Source organism: Microcaecilia unicolor, chromosome 5 (assembly GCF_901765095.1).
Source record: "Microcaecilia unicolor chromosome 5, aMicUni1.1, whole genome shotgun sequence".
Lineage (NCBI taxonomy): Eukaryota > Metazoa > Chordata > Amphibia > Gymnophiona > Siphonopidae > Microcaecilia > Microcaecilia unicolor.
The window spans coordinates 321,234,485-321,250,090 of NC_044035.1; the positions used below are offsets into that span (position 1 = coordinate 321,234,485).

Below are 15,606 nucleotides of genomic sequence, written 5' to 3' on the forward strand. Positions count from 1 at the left end.
CAGTCCTGAGACGACACTTCCAGTTCAGAGCCCTCCCTTTCGGGTTGGCTACTGCTCCGCGGACCTTTTCCAAAGTAATGGGGGTCATAGCGGCCTTCCTGCTAAAGGAAGGAGTACAAGTCCATCCTTATCTGGACGACTGGTTGATCCGAGCCCCCTCTTATGCAGAGTGCGGCAAAGCTATGGACCGGGTAGTTGCTCTTTTGAGCTCCCTGGGATGGATCATCAACTGGAAGAAGAGCCAGCTGCGCCCGACTCAGTCCCTGGTGTATCTGGGAGTTCGATTCGACACCCAAGTGGGCAGAGTGTTCCTGCCAGACAATCGGATTGTCAAGCTTCAGGCTCAGGTGGACTAGTTCCTAGTAGCCTCTCCTATTCGGGCTTGGGACTACGTGCAGCTGTTGGGCTCTATGACGGCCACGATGGAAGTAGTGCCCTGGGCCAGGGCTCATATGAGACCACTACAGCTATCTCTGCTGCTGCGCTGGACTCCGATGTCGGAGGATTATGCTGTGCGCCTTCCCGTGGACCCAGCAGTGCGCAAGGCGCTGAGCTGGTGGACGCAGACAGACAAGTTGTCTGCAGGATTGCCTCTGGTGACCCCGGAGTGGATTGTCGTCACGACAGACGCCTCTTTGATGGGCTGGGGAGCCCACTGCTTGGGAAGGACAGCGCAGGGGCTCTAGTCTCCTGCAGAGGCAAGTGGTCTATCAACCTCCTGGAACTCAGAGCCATTCGCTTGGTGTTATTGGAGTTCATCCCGGTACTCGTGTTGAAGCCTGTACGGGTCCTGTCGGACAATGCCACGGCTGTGGCCTATATCAACCGCCAGGGAGGTACCAGAGCGCCCCTCTAGCCAAGGAGGCTATGAGTCTTTGCCAGTGGGCGGAAGCGAACCTGGAGCAGCTTTCAGCGGCCCACATTGCCGGAGTCATGAATGTCAAGGCGGACTTTCTCAGTCGCCATACCTTGGAGCCCGGAGAGTGGCAACTATCTGCTCAGGCGTTCTTGGACATCACGAAGCGCTGGGGCCAGCCGAGCCTAGATCTGATGGCGTCATCGGCCAATGGCCAAGTGCCGCGCTTTTTCAGCAGAGGACGGGACCCTCGATCCCTGGGAGTAGATGCTCTTCTCCAACAGTGGCCGACACAAGAGCTCCTCTATGTGTTCCCGCCCTGGCTCATGTTGGGCAGGGTGCTAGACCGGGTGGCAAAGCATCCCGGCAGGGTAATCCTGGTGGGTCCGGATTGGCCCAGACGTCCCTGGTATGCGGACTTGTTCAGGCTCTCAGTCGACGATCCTCTGCGGCTGTCAGTGGAGCAGGGCCTGTTACATCAGGGTCCCGTGGTGATGGAGGATCCCTCTCCCTTTGGTCTTACGGCCTGGCTATTGAGCGGCAGCGTCTGAGGAAGAAGGGCTTCTCAGACAAGGTCATCGCCACTATGCTGAGAGCGAGGAAGCGCTCTACTTCTACTGCTTACGCCAGGGTTTGGCGTATCTTTGCAGCATGGTGTGAAGCAGGCTCACTTTCTCCCTTCACTGCTCCAATTTCTTCAGTGTTGGCGTTCCTGCAAGAAGGTCTGGAGAAAGGCCTGTCGCTCAGTTCCCTTAAAGTCCAGGTAGCGGCTCTGGCTTGCTTCAGGGGCCGCCTGAAGGGTGCTTCCCTGGCTTCGCAGCCAGATGTGGTGCGCTTTCTCAAGGGAGTTAATCACCTGCGCCCTCCTCTGCACTCAGTGGTGCCTGCGTGGAATCTCAACCTGGTGCTAAGAGCATTGCAGAAGCCGCCTTTGGAACCCTTGTCGAGGGCATCTCTGAAAGACCTGACGTTGAAAGCAGTCTTTTTGGTGGCTATCACTTCAGACAGAAGAGTTTCCGAGCTCCAGGCGCTCTCATGTCAAGAGCCTTTTCTGCAGTGCACTGAGGCAGGAGTGACTATTCGCACAGTGCCTTCCTTCCTGCCCAAGATTGGTTCTCGCTTCCATGTGAATCAGCAGCTCTGTCTCCCTTCCTTTCGTAGGGAGGACTACCCAGAGGAGTACTCCGCTCTTGAATATCTGGATGTGAGACGAGTCATCATCAGTTACTTGGAAGTGACCAATGATTTCCGGAAATCGGATCATCTGTTTGTCCTGTTTGCAGGTCCTCGTAAGGGTCTGCAGGCTGCTAAGCCTACAGTGGCAAGATGGGTCCAGGAAGCCATTGCAGCGGCTTATGTGGCCGCGGGGAAGGTGCCGCCTATCCAGCTGAAGGCTCACTCCACGAGAGCTCAGGCGGCCTCGATGGCAGAGGCAGGATCCGTCTCCTTGGAAGAGATATGCAAGGCGGCAACGTGGGCTTCGGCTCATACATTCTCCAAGCATTACCGTTTGACTGTGGCTGCACGGGCGGAGGCCCGGTTTGGAGCTTCAGTGTTGAGGTCAGGGATTTCTATGTCCCGCCCTGGGTGAGTACTGCTTCGGTACATCCCACCAGTCTATGGATTGATCAGCTTGATGATATGGAAGGTAAAATTATGTATAATCATACCTGATAATTTTCTTTCCATTAATCATAGCTGATCAATCCATAGCCCCTCCCAGATATCTGTACTGTTTATATTCTGGTTGAATTTTAGGTTCAAGTTTAGCCTTCAGTTACTTCAGGAGGACTTCGTGTTCAAGTTCTTCTTTCACTTGGATTCTTCAAGAGTTGAGACGACTTTGTGTTACAGTGAGCTGCTGCATTCCTCTCCCCTCCGTTTTACGGGGCTGGATTGAGACATAAATTCTGCCGGCACTCCCTCCCGCTTCGTGCGGCTGTAGGGCAGCTTTGTACCCCTCCCGCTTCGGCGGTGTTAGGGTCAGTCAGCTCCTCCCGCGGTTGCGGTTGCAGGATAAGCCAGATCCCCCCGCATCGGCGGGTGTGGTGTCCCTCCCCCGCTCCGCGGGGATGAGCTGGACGGATTCCCCTCCCCCACTTGTGTGGGGATGAGCTGGGTTAATTCCCCTCCCCCGTTTCGGCGGTGGTGAGCTGGGCAGAGTGTCCCTTCGTGGGTGTAATTCTCTAAGTGCTGAGTCCTGCGGATGGAGCTTTGATATCGACATACTGAGGAGTTTCCGGCAGCACATGACCACATATAGGGAGGCAAAAGTTTGCTCTCTATCTCCACCTGCTGGTAGATGGACACAACCCACCAGTCTATGGATTGATCAGCTATGATTAATGGAAAGAAAATTATCAGGTATGATTATACATAATTTTACCATACCACTAAGGAGGTCTTGGCACTCCCAGACCATCAACTCCTTCAGGACCTACAACTTTCCATTTGGCAATCACCCTGGTTGAGAGCAGCAACCTCCCGTTGCTTGGAAATGAAGTATAAAGTACACAGTACCTCATGGAACACTCACCCTCAATCGACACATCATTCTATTGGTGACCAAAGAAGTTTTCAAAAAGTCTAAGTCCTCTAGACCCCAAGTGAACTTGCCACCTGGAAAAGGTCCTTGACTCTGTGAACAGACAAGCATACCAGGAACCAGTGCTCTCCTTCAAAATTGTGGCACATCAATTCCCAATGCTTCATTACTAGCTATCCATCCTTCAGCAACTAGAAGAACACTCCTCCGAAGAAGCACCTTTCAGTCTGGAAACCTCCAAACTCATCATCGCCTTTCAGGAAACCACTTATAACCTTATCCGCTCCACATATTAATGCCCTTCACTCTGCATCCAGGATTACATCAGTAGCTGTCAGCAATTACCATTTGGCTTTGGATCTTTGAAATGACCTACATAATTACCTGGTGGATGCCTCTTCAGTGACAAAGTCAGAGATGCTGTTTCACAGAACAAAGACAACTGTTCGATGATGCATGCTCTATCGTCCCAAAACCAATAAAAAACTAGAAAACCAAACAATCCCACGAAAGTCAAAGCAAGCAAACAAAGGAGGGTGGGACTGACCAATGCGATTAATCAGTATAGCATCACAAGTTCTTTATTTGTGTTTACACCAGCATTTGCTTGAAGTCAGCACAACCAAAAAGCAGAAGTTTCACTTGAAGGAGGACTCCTTAATGGTATTGCAGGATTTGAGGATAAACTGAAAGTTGCATTTACTTGCAGGTATCTGGGCAGTGGAGAGTTGTAGCACTGCAGACAACTTCTGCAGAGAACAGGGGTAGGAATATTCTTCGGGTTGGTCCTGAGGTGGCATCTTCATCAGGAGTCCAAAGCTTGGGTCAATATAAGAGCTGTGCTGAAAAAAGCAAGTGTCACAAGAGATTAGGCTTGAAATCAGCTGTGTATGCATTCAAGGTTGTGGGTATCTGCATAGGGTTCTACTCCAACTTCTTCCTCATCTTCTCACCAATCTTCACCCTTTGAGAGCTCAATTATTTCATCAAGAAAGAAAAATTCAGAAAGCACTTGCTACCTGCCTGCTGCTTCTCTAGCAAGATTCTTGGTTGGCCTCCCTAGACCTGAAGGAAGCATACACTCAATCCTCATCCCCATCAACCCCCACTACTGGCAATAGTTTCTCTTTACTATCTGTCAGCAGTACTTTCAATGCAAGGTTCTCCCATTCAGCCTGTTGTTCACCAAATGTGTTGCCATTTCATGTTTCACTACCTTGACAACTGGCTGGTGTCAGCAGCATTCAAGACCCAAACCTTGCAGAACCTAAAGGACACTCAACCTCCTGCAGTCCTCAGGACTCATTGTCACTATGAAAAATCCAGTCTCATTGCAACTCGGTCCTTAATGTTCATCAGAGCAATCTTGCATGCTGTTATCCAAATGAATAACCAGGTAGCCATATACTATGTCAACAAACAAGGGGGCAAGGGGTGTTACATCATGTGCAGTGAAGCTGTATGCATCTGGCTTTCTTTATCCCAGCCCAGATTCAAGTGGCCTACCTCCCTCGTAATTGGAATCAGTCTGCATGAGTGATCCCTTGATTGCGCAGCCCTGACACTAATCTTTGTGCACTGGGGGGCGGGGGGCAGCCCAACGTCTTCCTCTTTGTCCCCCCGGACAGTGCCAAATGCAAACACATTTGTTCCTTTCACTTAGAACCTCACAGAGCATGACACCATTGACCTTCAGTGGACTCCAGGACTCCTATATGTCTTTCTCCCTTCTTACTAAGACTTCTCAGGATACATCGGGACAAGGCCCAGCTCATTCTCATTGCTCCTTGGTTGCTCCGGCAGCTGTGGTACCTCACTCCTCTCCATGCAAGAGGACAAGCCAAGTCTACTTCCTCAGTATCCAGCTTTCTTGATTCAACATCAAGGTTCATTCCTCCACCTCAGCCCACAGGCTCTCTCCCTGAATTGCCTGGGGGATCACACCAGAAGTCAAAGCAGTCCTCTTATCAGCCTGAAAACCTTCAACTCAATGATACCTATTCAAGTGTACCTACTTTACTGACTGGGCAAAATCCTCTAGAAATGATCCCTTTTCCTGTCCCTCCTGCAAATTCTCGGATATCTTCGGCATCTTTCCCAGTTGGGCCTCGAGACCACCTCAGTTTGTCTTCATCTAGTGATGACTGCAGTCTACCATGACCACATTGACAGCAAAATGATCTCCACCCATCCTCTTGCCTGTCGCTTCACAAGGAGACTCGTGAACATTTAATCCCTCGTCTGTGATCTGCCTCCACTATGGCTCATGCAAGCTCTATCTGAACCCCTTGGCATGGCTACACTTAAGCTCCTCACCTGGAAGATGGTGTTCCTCATAGCCATCACCTCAACCAGACAGGTCAGCAAGCTTTAGTTCCTGTTCTTCCACAATAGTGTTGTTCCACACCCACCTGAAATTTCTCCCCAGAGTTGTTTCTAAGTTCCACCTGAACCAATCCATAGTTCTACCATCATTTTTTCTGGGGCCACACACCCCTCTGCAGCAGAAGCCGCAATACATGCGTTGGACTGCAGACATACTCTCCTTTTATATCTTGGAGACATGGAGACCATTCATAAATACTTGCAGCTCTTCGATACCTTCAACCCTAATAATACTGAATTATCTGTCTCCAAATGCACCGTCTCGGCTTGGATAGCAGATTGCATCACATTCTGTTTTACCTAATCTGATCGGCTTGCCCCTCTCGCCTCAGAGCCACAACAACATCCATAACAAACCTGAGAGCAATGCCCCTTGCTGATATTTGCAGGTCAACCACTTGGTCTTCAGTGCGTATGTTCATCAGACACTTCTGTCTAGATGCTCACTCAGCTCAGGATCAGGCGGTCCTCGCAGCCTCGATCCCTACTGACAGCACCACATCCCAGCACTCTCGGGTTACAGTCAAAGGACAACCACAGGATGACCTGCAGCTTGGGAATCATCAACTAGCCTGCCTGCATCTCTCCTTATTGTCTGCAGCGAGAGCGAAGTTGCTTACTTGTAGCAGTTGTTCTCCATAGACAACCGGGGAATGCAGCCACACTATCTCTCCCACTTACCCTGCTGATGGGTTTTCTACAGAATAAGTAACTTACAAAAGTTTCTCTGAGCATCATGCTATGGGACATCCTGATCTATTTTCACTACCCCTCCATGTGTGGGAAGTCCCTGGGCATGCCCACGCATGCCTAAACTTAGCTTTAGCTAGGAGAGAGCTCCGGGACATTGAAGTCACCAACTAGTGTGGCTGCATTCCCCTGCCTTCTATGAAGAACATCTATTACAGATAGGCAACCACTGTTTGAGTGTGTGTGTATGTTAGTATGTGTATGTGCAAAACCAACAAGAATGCCAGTGCTCGTAGCTGTATTTTTTTAAAACTTACTATTCAAACCTTTGTGGCTAGATACAGAAGAGGTTCAGGGTTTGAACTGAATGGAAATCTTGTAGGCTGATCTGCCTTAGATGGCAGAACACAGATAAGGAAGATGATGAAACTGTCCCAATGAGGAGTGATATCTTACATGTGGTCATATGCTATGGCCCTAGCACTAGAAACACAGTGAAACATAAGTTAAGGAATTTCTCCTTTCAAACTGTCTCTCTTCATTCTATACTCTCTCAACACAGAAACTGCCCCCATAACCCAAAAAACTGCACCTCCTTCAAATCCTACCCCAACTACTGTCCATTCCCTAAAACTATTTACATGGTTACATTTGTAACTTTCCAGTCTGAAGGAAATATCCACCCTTGGTGGTTAACAGCATAATATATATTATCAGATATATTCTGCCGAAGGTAACTTTTCAGCCATCGCTATATGAAGCCTTACATGTATCATTATAAGGTGTCCTTAAGGCTCTGATGAATGCCAGCAGAGCAGTTCTATACCTCCATTTACTAAGACAACTAGTAGAGGGAGCAATTTAATCTGAGGAGCATCTCCTCTAAAAATGAAATAAAAACTAGAATGAAAAATAGAAATTTTAAGGATTTACCTTTTAGAGAAGATGGGATATGAAAACAATGCAATTTGTAATGGATGTAAAGTGCTGTAAATTTCTTTCCTTTCAACGATTCATTTTTAGAGTGATGTAACCGACAAAGCAGCAGCTGTGAAGATGAAAATGTTTGGCAAGCTCACAAGAGATCAGTTTGAGTGGCATCCTGAAAAGCTGCTGTGTAAGCGGTTCAATGTTCCTGATCCCTACCCTGGGTATGTTTTTTTTGTTGTTGTTACATTTGTACCCCACGCTTTCCCACTCATGGCAGGCTCAATGCGGCTTACATGGGGCAATGGAGGGTTAAGTGACTTGCCCAGAGTCACAAGGAGCTGCCTGTGCCTGAAGTGGAATCGAACTCAGTTCCTCAGGACCAAAGTCCACCACCCTAACCACTAGGCCACTCCTCCACTGTTGCTGCTATTTGAGATTCTACATGGAATGTTGCTATTCTACAAGCAACATTCCATGTAGAAGTCGGCCCTTGCAGATCACCAATGTGGCCGCGCAGGCTTCTGCTTCTGTGAGTCTGACGTCCTGCACGTACGTGCAGGACGTCAGACTCACAGAAACAGAAGCCTGCGCAGCCTTCTACATGGAATGTTGCTAGTAGAATAGCAACATTCCATATAGAATCTCCAATAGTATCTATTTTATTTTTGTTACATTTGTACCCTGCGCTTTCCCACTCATGGCAGGCTCAATGCGGCTTACATGGGGCAATGGAGGGTTAAGTGACTTGCCCAGAGTCACAAGGAGCTGCCTGTGCCTGAAGTGGGAATCGAACTCAGTTCCTCAGGACCAAAGTCCACCACCCTAACCACTAGGCCACTCCTCCACTGTTGCTACTATTTGAGATTCTACATGGAATGTTGCTATTCTACAAGCAACATTCCATGTAGAAGTCGGCCCTTGCAGATCACCAATGTGGCCGCGCAGGCTTCTGCTTCAGAAACAGAAGCCTGCGCAGCCTTCTACACGGAATGTTGCTAGTGGAATAGCAACATTCCATGTAGAATCTCCAATAGTAGCAACATTCTATGTAGAATCTCCAATAGTATCTATTTTATTTTTGTTACATTTGTACCCTGTGCTTTCCCACTCATGGCAGGCTCAATGCGGCTTACATGGGGCAATGGAGGGTTAAGTGACTTGCCCAGAGTCACAAGGAGCTGCCTGTGCCTGAAGTGGGAATCGAACTCAGTTCCTCAGGACCAGAGTCCACCACCCTAACCACTGGGCCACTCCTCTGTTGACGCAGTCGTTCAGTATTTTCTGTCCATGTTTTCTTTCTCTCTCTTATCTTTTGTAAGTTGTGATACTCTTCTGCTAGACTAATTAAAAAAAAAAAAAAAAGAGTACAGTAGTTGGCAACGTTTTTTTTATTTCTTCCAACCCAACAGAATTTGGAAAGAATTATACAAAAGGGGTCGAGAAATATCTATCCATCTGTCTCTCTGGGGGCAAAATAACTCTGAAAATGTAATGGGATGAAGCTTAGTATATGGGGGGAAAACCAGTAACAAGATACATCATGTTCCAAAATGGGCCATATTGAACCAGTGGTTCCAGAGAAATACCCCCCCCCCCCCCCCCCCCCAAGAAAGGCTTGGTGTATTTCTGTGGGAGGAGTTCATATTTCTGTACCATAGAAACACCGTGAAACATAAGTTAAAGAATTCCTACTTTCAGACTGCCTCTTTCCAGTCTGTACTCTCTCAACCCACAAACTGCCCCCACAATCCAAAGACAATACCCCCTTCAAATGCCCCACCCCTAAAACCTACCCCCTTCCACTGTTCATCCCCTAATACTATATGTATATATATATATAAAAGCCACCAATGATGGGTGTTTCCTTCAGATTAGAAAGTTACATATATTACCATATATATATAAAAGGTAATATATGTAACTTTCTAATCTGAAGGAAACACCCATCCTTGGTGGCTAACACCATAACATATATTATCAGAAATACCCTGCCACAATTGCCCCATGTACGTACACATGTAAAGACACAAAATTCCATGAACCATGCTCTGCATGTTGTCCCCATGTTTTCGTATCAGTCCCTGCCTCCTCTGAGGATGGAGAAAGTGGGGAGGACAAGGGACAGGCCATGGAGTGCCAACGGAATCTTATGTCTTTTGGCTACCCAGCATGTTGTCACCACAACTTACTGCTCCCTCTGGTTGCTGGGGAGGAGGTGGCCTTTGTGTTAAGGGTTGCTGATCTTGTATTGTGTATGAGATTTCAAAACCATGTAGACTTTACATTTTAGTTTTTCTTGAGGTCCAACAACTACAAGAATTCTGCTGCTTAAGTTGTATAAACCTTTAAGCTTTAATTGATCAAGTTCTTTTCCCATAAAGACAGAGTGGGTGAAAAATTTCAATGATCTGGACCCTTTGTACTTGTTATAGTCAGCTAAACTCTGCAGACACATCTCTCTGTGTGCTCAAATATTGCAAATACTTGCACTTTTCTTTGCAAATCTTAATTGCTATAACATGGTCTTGTGTTTTTGTTCTCAGTTCAACTGTTGTTGGGTTACCAACAGTGAAACGTGATAAGTATTCGGTTTTCAATTTCCTAAGTATACCAGAGACACCCCCTCCGAAGATATGTGAAACAAAAAGTGAAAAAGTGCATTCCGAGAACAATTCAAACAGTAAGTGGTGGAAAAATTAACTTCTTAAACGTTTTCTTATGTAAAATGCAAACTAGTAAACAAAAACACAAAAGGATAAATCAAAGTGACAACAATCACTCCTTATGCTGTCACACTTTTTTTTACATGAGATTAAGAACATGGAAAAGATGGCACTTTTCAGAAATGTGAAGATATTTCATGAATCTTTCCTTAGCATCAACAGCAGATGAATCCAGGAACTGGTGGGTTGTATCTGCCTACCAGCAGGTGGAGATGGAGAACACTGAACGAAGGCAGTGACACTGGACGTCCAGCTCCTTCCATCTTCAGTATATCTCTATCTCCAGCAGGTGGTGGATGGATTCCTTCCAGCTCCTGGAGTCATGACTGTGGGAGGCTCCTGAGCTTGGCTAGTTGAGCAGGGGGTGTGTGGCTGGAGGTGCCTGCTTTAAAGGCATACTTGGACTCCAGGTCCCTGCCTTACCCCACCTCTCCCTTCCTGGCTGCTCTGTGCCTGCTCCGTTTGGCTTCTCAGCTTTCCTCACAGTGTTAAAAAAAAAAAGGAGTTCTATTGAGGCTCCTTTATTTCCTCGCTGGTGAGAGACGCTGCAGGCAGACCCGAGCTCCTGTGGACTGGGTCTCAGCTGTGTGGAGAGTACTGCTGGCTCCTTCTGGGAGGGTTCCCGGCTTCAGTGCATCTGAGCGGGGTGAGTTGTTGTTAGCGTGCCGCCGCCACTGCCATCTTGCTAGCACTTTCGTTGTCCAGCGTCGTCGTTATGGCAGCGGAAACTGTTAAACGCTGCTCCCGCTGTGGCAAACGGAGAACTGCGGCGGGGCTCTGCAGCACGAATTGCCTAGAGGCTTCGGGCTCGGGGAGCCTAGCAGTGTCAACGGAGAAGCTTTCCCGCCCTTCTGACTTCGGCGGCGGCACCATCTTGGAAGCACAGGGGGACTTGCGGCTCCAGGTTTTTGCCGACGGTGTGGGCAAGGGACAGCCCGAGTTTGTATTGCAGGCGAGGGATTCTCCTGTCGCGCTCCTTGCTTCCATTTCTGCAGCAGACAGGGGGATTCTTTTTCCCCTGAGTTCGTCCTGTTAATGCATCAGGCATTTCTTATGAAGAGAGCTCTGCCTGAGTGCTCCTTTGGTTCTGACCTTGTTGGTACTCCTTTGGTCCCACAGGCTCCTCTTTCTTCTGGGGGTTTGCTGCCTTCTTCTCCTGCGGACGCGCCTGGCCCTAATCGCAGGCAGGTTTTCTCTGGGTCTGAAGAAGCGTCTCTTCCTCCTCTGTCTCCTTCACATTCTATTTTTGGGGAGTCACAGGACTCTGGTAGGCCCTCTCTGCTGGAGGACGGAGGAGGGGTACCGCAGGAGCAGGATGACCCTAAGGCGGTTCATATTTTCCATCAGGATGAGCTCCCGTCCCTCGTTTCGGAGGCTTTCAAGGCTCTCAGCATTGAAGATCATGATGTGGCTCTTACCTCTTCTTATAATCCCAAAATGGCCAGCACTAGGAAGCCGACTCGGGCGTTTCCGGTCCACGAGTCCATCCAACAGCTCACCTCTTCTCAGTGATCGGGTCCGGATAGCTCCTTGAAGGTGGCTAGAACTATGGCTTGCCTTTACCCGGTTCGGGAGTAGCATCTGGCTCTGTTTGGGCTTCCTAAGGTGGACTCTCTCGTTACAGCCATTACTGAGAAGACTACTCTCCCTGTGGAGGGTGGGGGGGGGGGGGGCAGGGGTCGTCTTAAAGGATATGCATGACCGTCTCTTGGAGTCTTCCTTGAAATGGTCTTTCGAGGTTTCGGCGCTGGCACTGCAGGCTGCTATTTGCAGTTCTTACGCATCTAGAGCATGTCTCTCTTGGCTTCAGCAAGCGGTTGAACAGCCTCCAGAAGGTTCTGGATCTCTCTCTGAGGTAGCCCCGCGGATGGAATCAGCTTTGGCCTTCTTGGCTGATGCCCTATATGATTTGGTTAGAGCATCGGCCAAACAGATGTCCTTAACAGTGTCGGCTAGACACCTCCTTTGGCTTCATCATTGGGCGGCTGATATGGCTTCGAAGCAGCGGTTGGCAAGGTTGCCTTTTAGAGGGAAACTCTTGTTTGGGGAGGATTTGGAAAAGATTGTTAAAGATCTTGGGGATTCCAAGTCTCAGCGTCTTCCCGAGGATAAGCCAAAATCTTCAGCCAAGGGCTCCTCCTCTTTCTCCTCAAGACCTTGGTTTCGGGAGGCCTGGCGGTATCGTCTGGGGTGGACCTCGGGTCCGGCTCAGTGGTCCCGTTTTCAGCAGAAGTCTTCCTTTCGTTCTGAAAAGCACTCTGCTGGGTCCGGTGAATGACTGGGGGGCCAGGGACATCCCTCCCAATGATGGGGCACAGGTCCACTCTTCACTTCCCTGTATAGGGGGTCGTTTGCCCCTTTTCCTCGAAGCGAGGGCCAAAAATAATGTCAGATCAATGAGTTCTAGACTTGATCAGAGACGGGTACAAGTTGGAGTTTGCAGATCCAGTTGGAGACGCCTTTTTGGAGTCCCGCTGTGCCACTGCTGTCAAACGAGCAGCGGTTGGAGACACGTTAGAGTCTCTCCTGCAGCTCGGAGCGGTGTTTCCTGTTCCTCAGAGGGAACATTCTTCTGGTCGGTACTCAATTTATTTTGTGGTTCCCCGAAAAGGTGAAACTTTCAGGCAAATTTTCGACTTGCGCGGGGTCAACAAGTCCCAAAAGGTGCTGGTTTCCACATGGAAACGATACGTTCAATCATAGCAGCAGTGCAACCAGGGGAATTTCTCACGTCTTTAGATCTCAAAGAGGCGTACTTGCATATCCCGATTTGGACTCCTCATCAAAGGTTTCTACGCTTTGCAATCTTAGGCCGTCACTTCCAATTTCGCGCCTTGCCTTTTGGTCAGGCCACAGCACCTCGCACCTTTTCCAAAGTGATGGTGGTTGTGGTGGCCTTCCTTAGGAGAGAGAGAGTGTCCGAGTTCATCCCTATCTGGACGATTGGCTCATCCAGGCGGTTTCGGAAGGAGAGAGTCGACTAGCGACTGCCCAGGTAATAGATCTTTTGCAGTCTCTGGGTTGGGTGGTCAACTTCCCCAAGAATTATCTGACCCCCTTGCAGTCTCTCGAATATTGGGGCGTTCGTTTTAACACTGAGTCGCTGGATGATCAACGACGCCTTCCTTGGTTGAGCCGGGCCAAGGACAGTCTTACGTGGTGGCTCCGGTCAGCCAATTTGCAGAAGGGTGTTTCTCTGGCATCTCCCAATTGGGTGTTAGTCATGATGGATGCCAGCCTTGCGGGCTGGGGAGCCCATTGTCTTCATCGAGTAGCCCAGGGATCATGGACCCCTCTCGAAGCGACTTGGCCGATAAATCGTCTGCAGTTGCAAGCAGTTGTGAATGCGCTGCAGAGTTTTCAGGACCTTCTGCAGGGGCAGGCGGTTTGTGTATTCTCGGACAACACCATGACGGGGGGGGGGGGGGGCACTCACAGTCTTCCCTTGGCAGTGGAAGCGTTTTGTCTTCTAGTATGTGCGGAAGCGCATGTTCAGAGTCTGTCGGCAGCGCACATTGCGGGTCAAGACAATGTTCAAGCGGATTTTCTCAGCCGGACTTTTTTTGGACACAGCGGAATGGACGCTGTCGGACTCGGCTTTTTGGCTGATCTGTCAACATTGGGGAAGACCAGTAATGGATCTCATGGCCATGGCTTGCAATGCCAAAGTTCCCCAGTTCTTCATCCGCAACTGGCAGCCAGGATCCGCAGGATTGGACGCTCTTCTCCAGCCATGGTCGGAACAACAACTACTGTATGTTTTTCCTCCATGGCCCCTCTGATAGGGAGGGTTCTTTGCCGCATAGGGCGGCATCGAGGGCCGGTCATTCTAGTGGCCCCAGACTGGCACCGACAGCCGTGGTATGCGGATCTCGTTCAAGCACTCTCAGAGCTACCATTGCGACTTCCGGTGACTCCCGATGTGCTGCATCAAGGGCCAGTTCAGATGGAAAATTCCTCCCGCTTTGGTTTTACGGCCTGGATATTGAGAGGTGGCAGTTGAGGAAGAAGGGATTTTCAGGACCAGCCATTGCCACTCTTTTGGGGGCACGGAAGCAGTCTACTTCAGCAGCATATGCGCGAGTGTGGAAAGCTTTCTCGGCGTGGTGTGCTTTGCGTGCTGAATCGCCTTTTCGGGCAGACATTCTGGTCATTCTGGAGTTACTTCAGGATGGTCTTCAAAAGGGATTGGCATATAATTCCCTTCGAGTGCAGGTGGCCGTGTTAGCTTGTTTTAGGGGCAAACTGGATGGTTCCTCTTTAGCAGCTCACTCTGATGTGGTCCGTTTCCTACGCGGGGCTCTTCGGCTTCGGCCTCCTGTGCGGCAGCCGTGCCTGGCGTGGCATTTGAATGTGGTACTGTGAGCCCTCCAGGCCCCACTGTTTGAGCCGTTGAATAAGGTTTCTGAGAAGGCTCTAACACAAGTTTTTTTGGTGGCCATTGCTTCATCTAGGAGGATTTCTGAAATTCAGGCTTTGTCTTCTAGAGATCCTTTTTTGCAGTTTTCTGAAGCAGGGGTGTCAATCCAGACGGTGCTGTCGTTTCTACCTAAAGTGGTTTCGGCTTTCCATGTCAATCAGGCGGTTTATCTTCCGTCTTTTTGAAGAGAGGATTATCCCGGGGAGTTTGCCTCGCTATGTTTCCTGGACGTGCGGAGAGCCTTGATTCGGTACTTGCAGATCTCTAACGAGTTTCGATGCTCGGATCATCTCTTTGTGCTCTTGTTGGGATCAAAAAGAGGTGAGGCGGCTTCTAAGGCTTCCATTGCTCGCTGGATTAGGGAACCCATTGGAGCGGCGTATCTGCTACAAGGGCGGGTGTCTCCAGTGGCCCTGAAGGCACATTCTACTCGGGCACAGATGGCTTCTTGGGCGGAGGTGTCGGCCTTATCTCTGGAAGAGATTTGTCGGGTGGCTACTTGGGCGTCCCGTCATACTTTTGCGAAGCATTACAGGCTAGACTTGTCTGCTCGGGAGGATGCGAGTTTTGGGGCGGGAGTGTTGGCTTGGGGAACGTCGGCTTCCCACCCTACTTAAGGAATGTTTTGGTACATCCCACTAGTTCCTGGATTCATCTGCTGCAAGTGACAAGGAAGGTAAAATTATGTCTTACCTGATAATTTTCTTTCCTTTAACGCAGCAGATGAATCCAGGATCCCTCCCTAGTTCAGCCGATGGTTTTTTCATTTTCCACGCAGAGTGGCTATTTTTTCCTTCCGGGTTCTCTTTTGCAGAGTTCAGACAGATATGGGAACACAGAAAGGATTCCGATTTCTGGATAGAGTTGCAGTTATTTTGAAATTCTTAGTTGGTTCTCTGTTTTTCATAGTGAGGATGGTTTCTGGTTGTTATTGGTTTCATATTTTTGGCCTTGGCAAATGCTTGCGAATGACATACTAACTGAGGAAGGAGCTGGCTGTCTGGCATCACTGCCTTTAGTTTTTTTTATCTCTATTTCCACCTGCTGGTAGGCGGAC

General features: G+C 49.2%; 1 protein-coding gene across 2 annotated transcripts in view; it reads left to right on the forward strand.

Annotated features, from left to right (window-relative positions):
* The window catches only part of GPATCH1 (G-patch domain containing 1), an 82,426-nt gene that overhangs the window by 48,040 nt on the left and 18,780 nt on the right, over window positions 1-15,606 (forward strand). For both annotated transcript variants that reach the window (XM_030204427.1, XM_030204428.1), the window contains exons 13-14: window positions 7,500-7,627; window positions 9,950-10,086. In XM_030204427.1, the coding sequence (XP_030060287.1) occupies window positions 7,500-7,627; window positions 9,950-10,086 (265 nt within the window). The remainder of the gene's footprint in view (window positions 1-7,499; window positions 7,628-9,949; window positions 10,087-15,606) is intronic.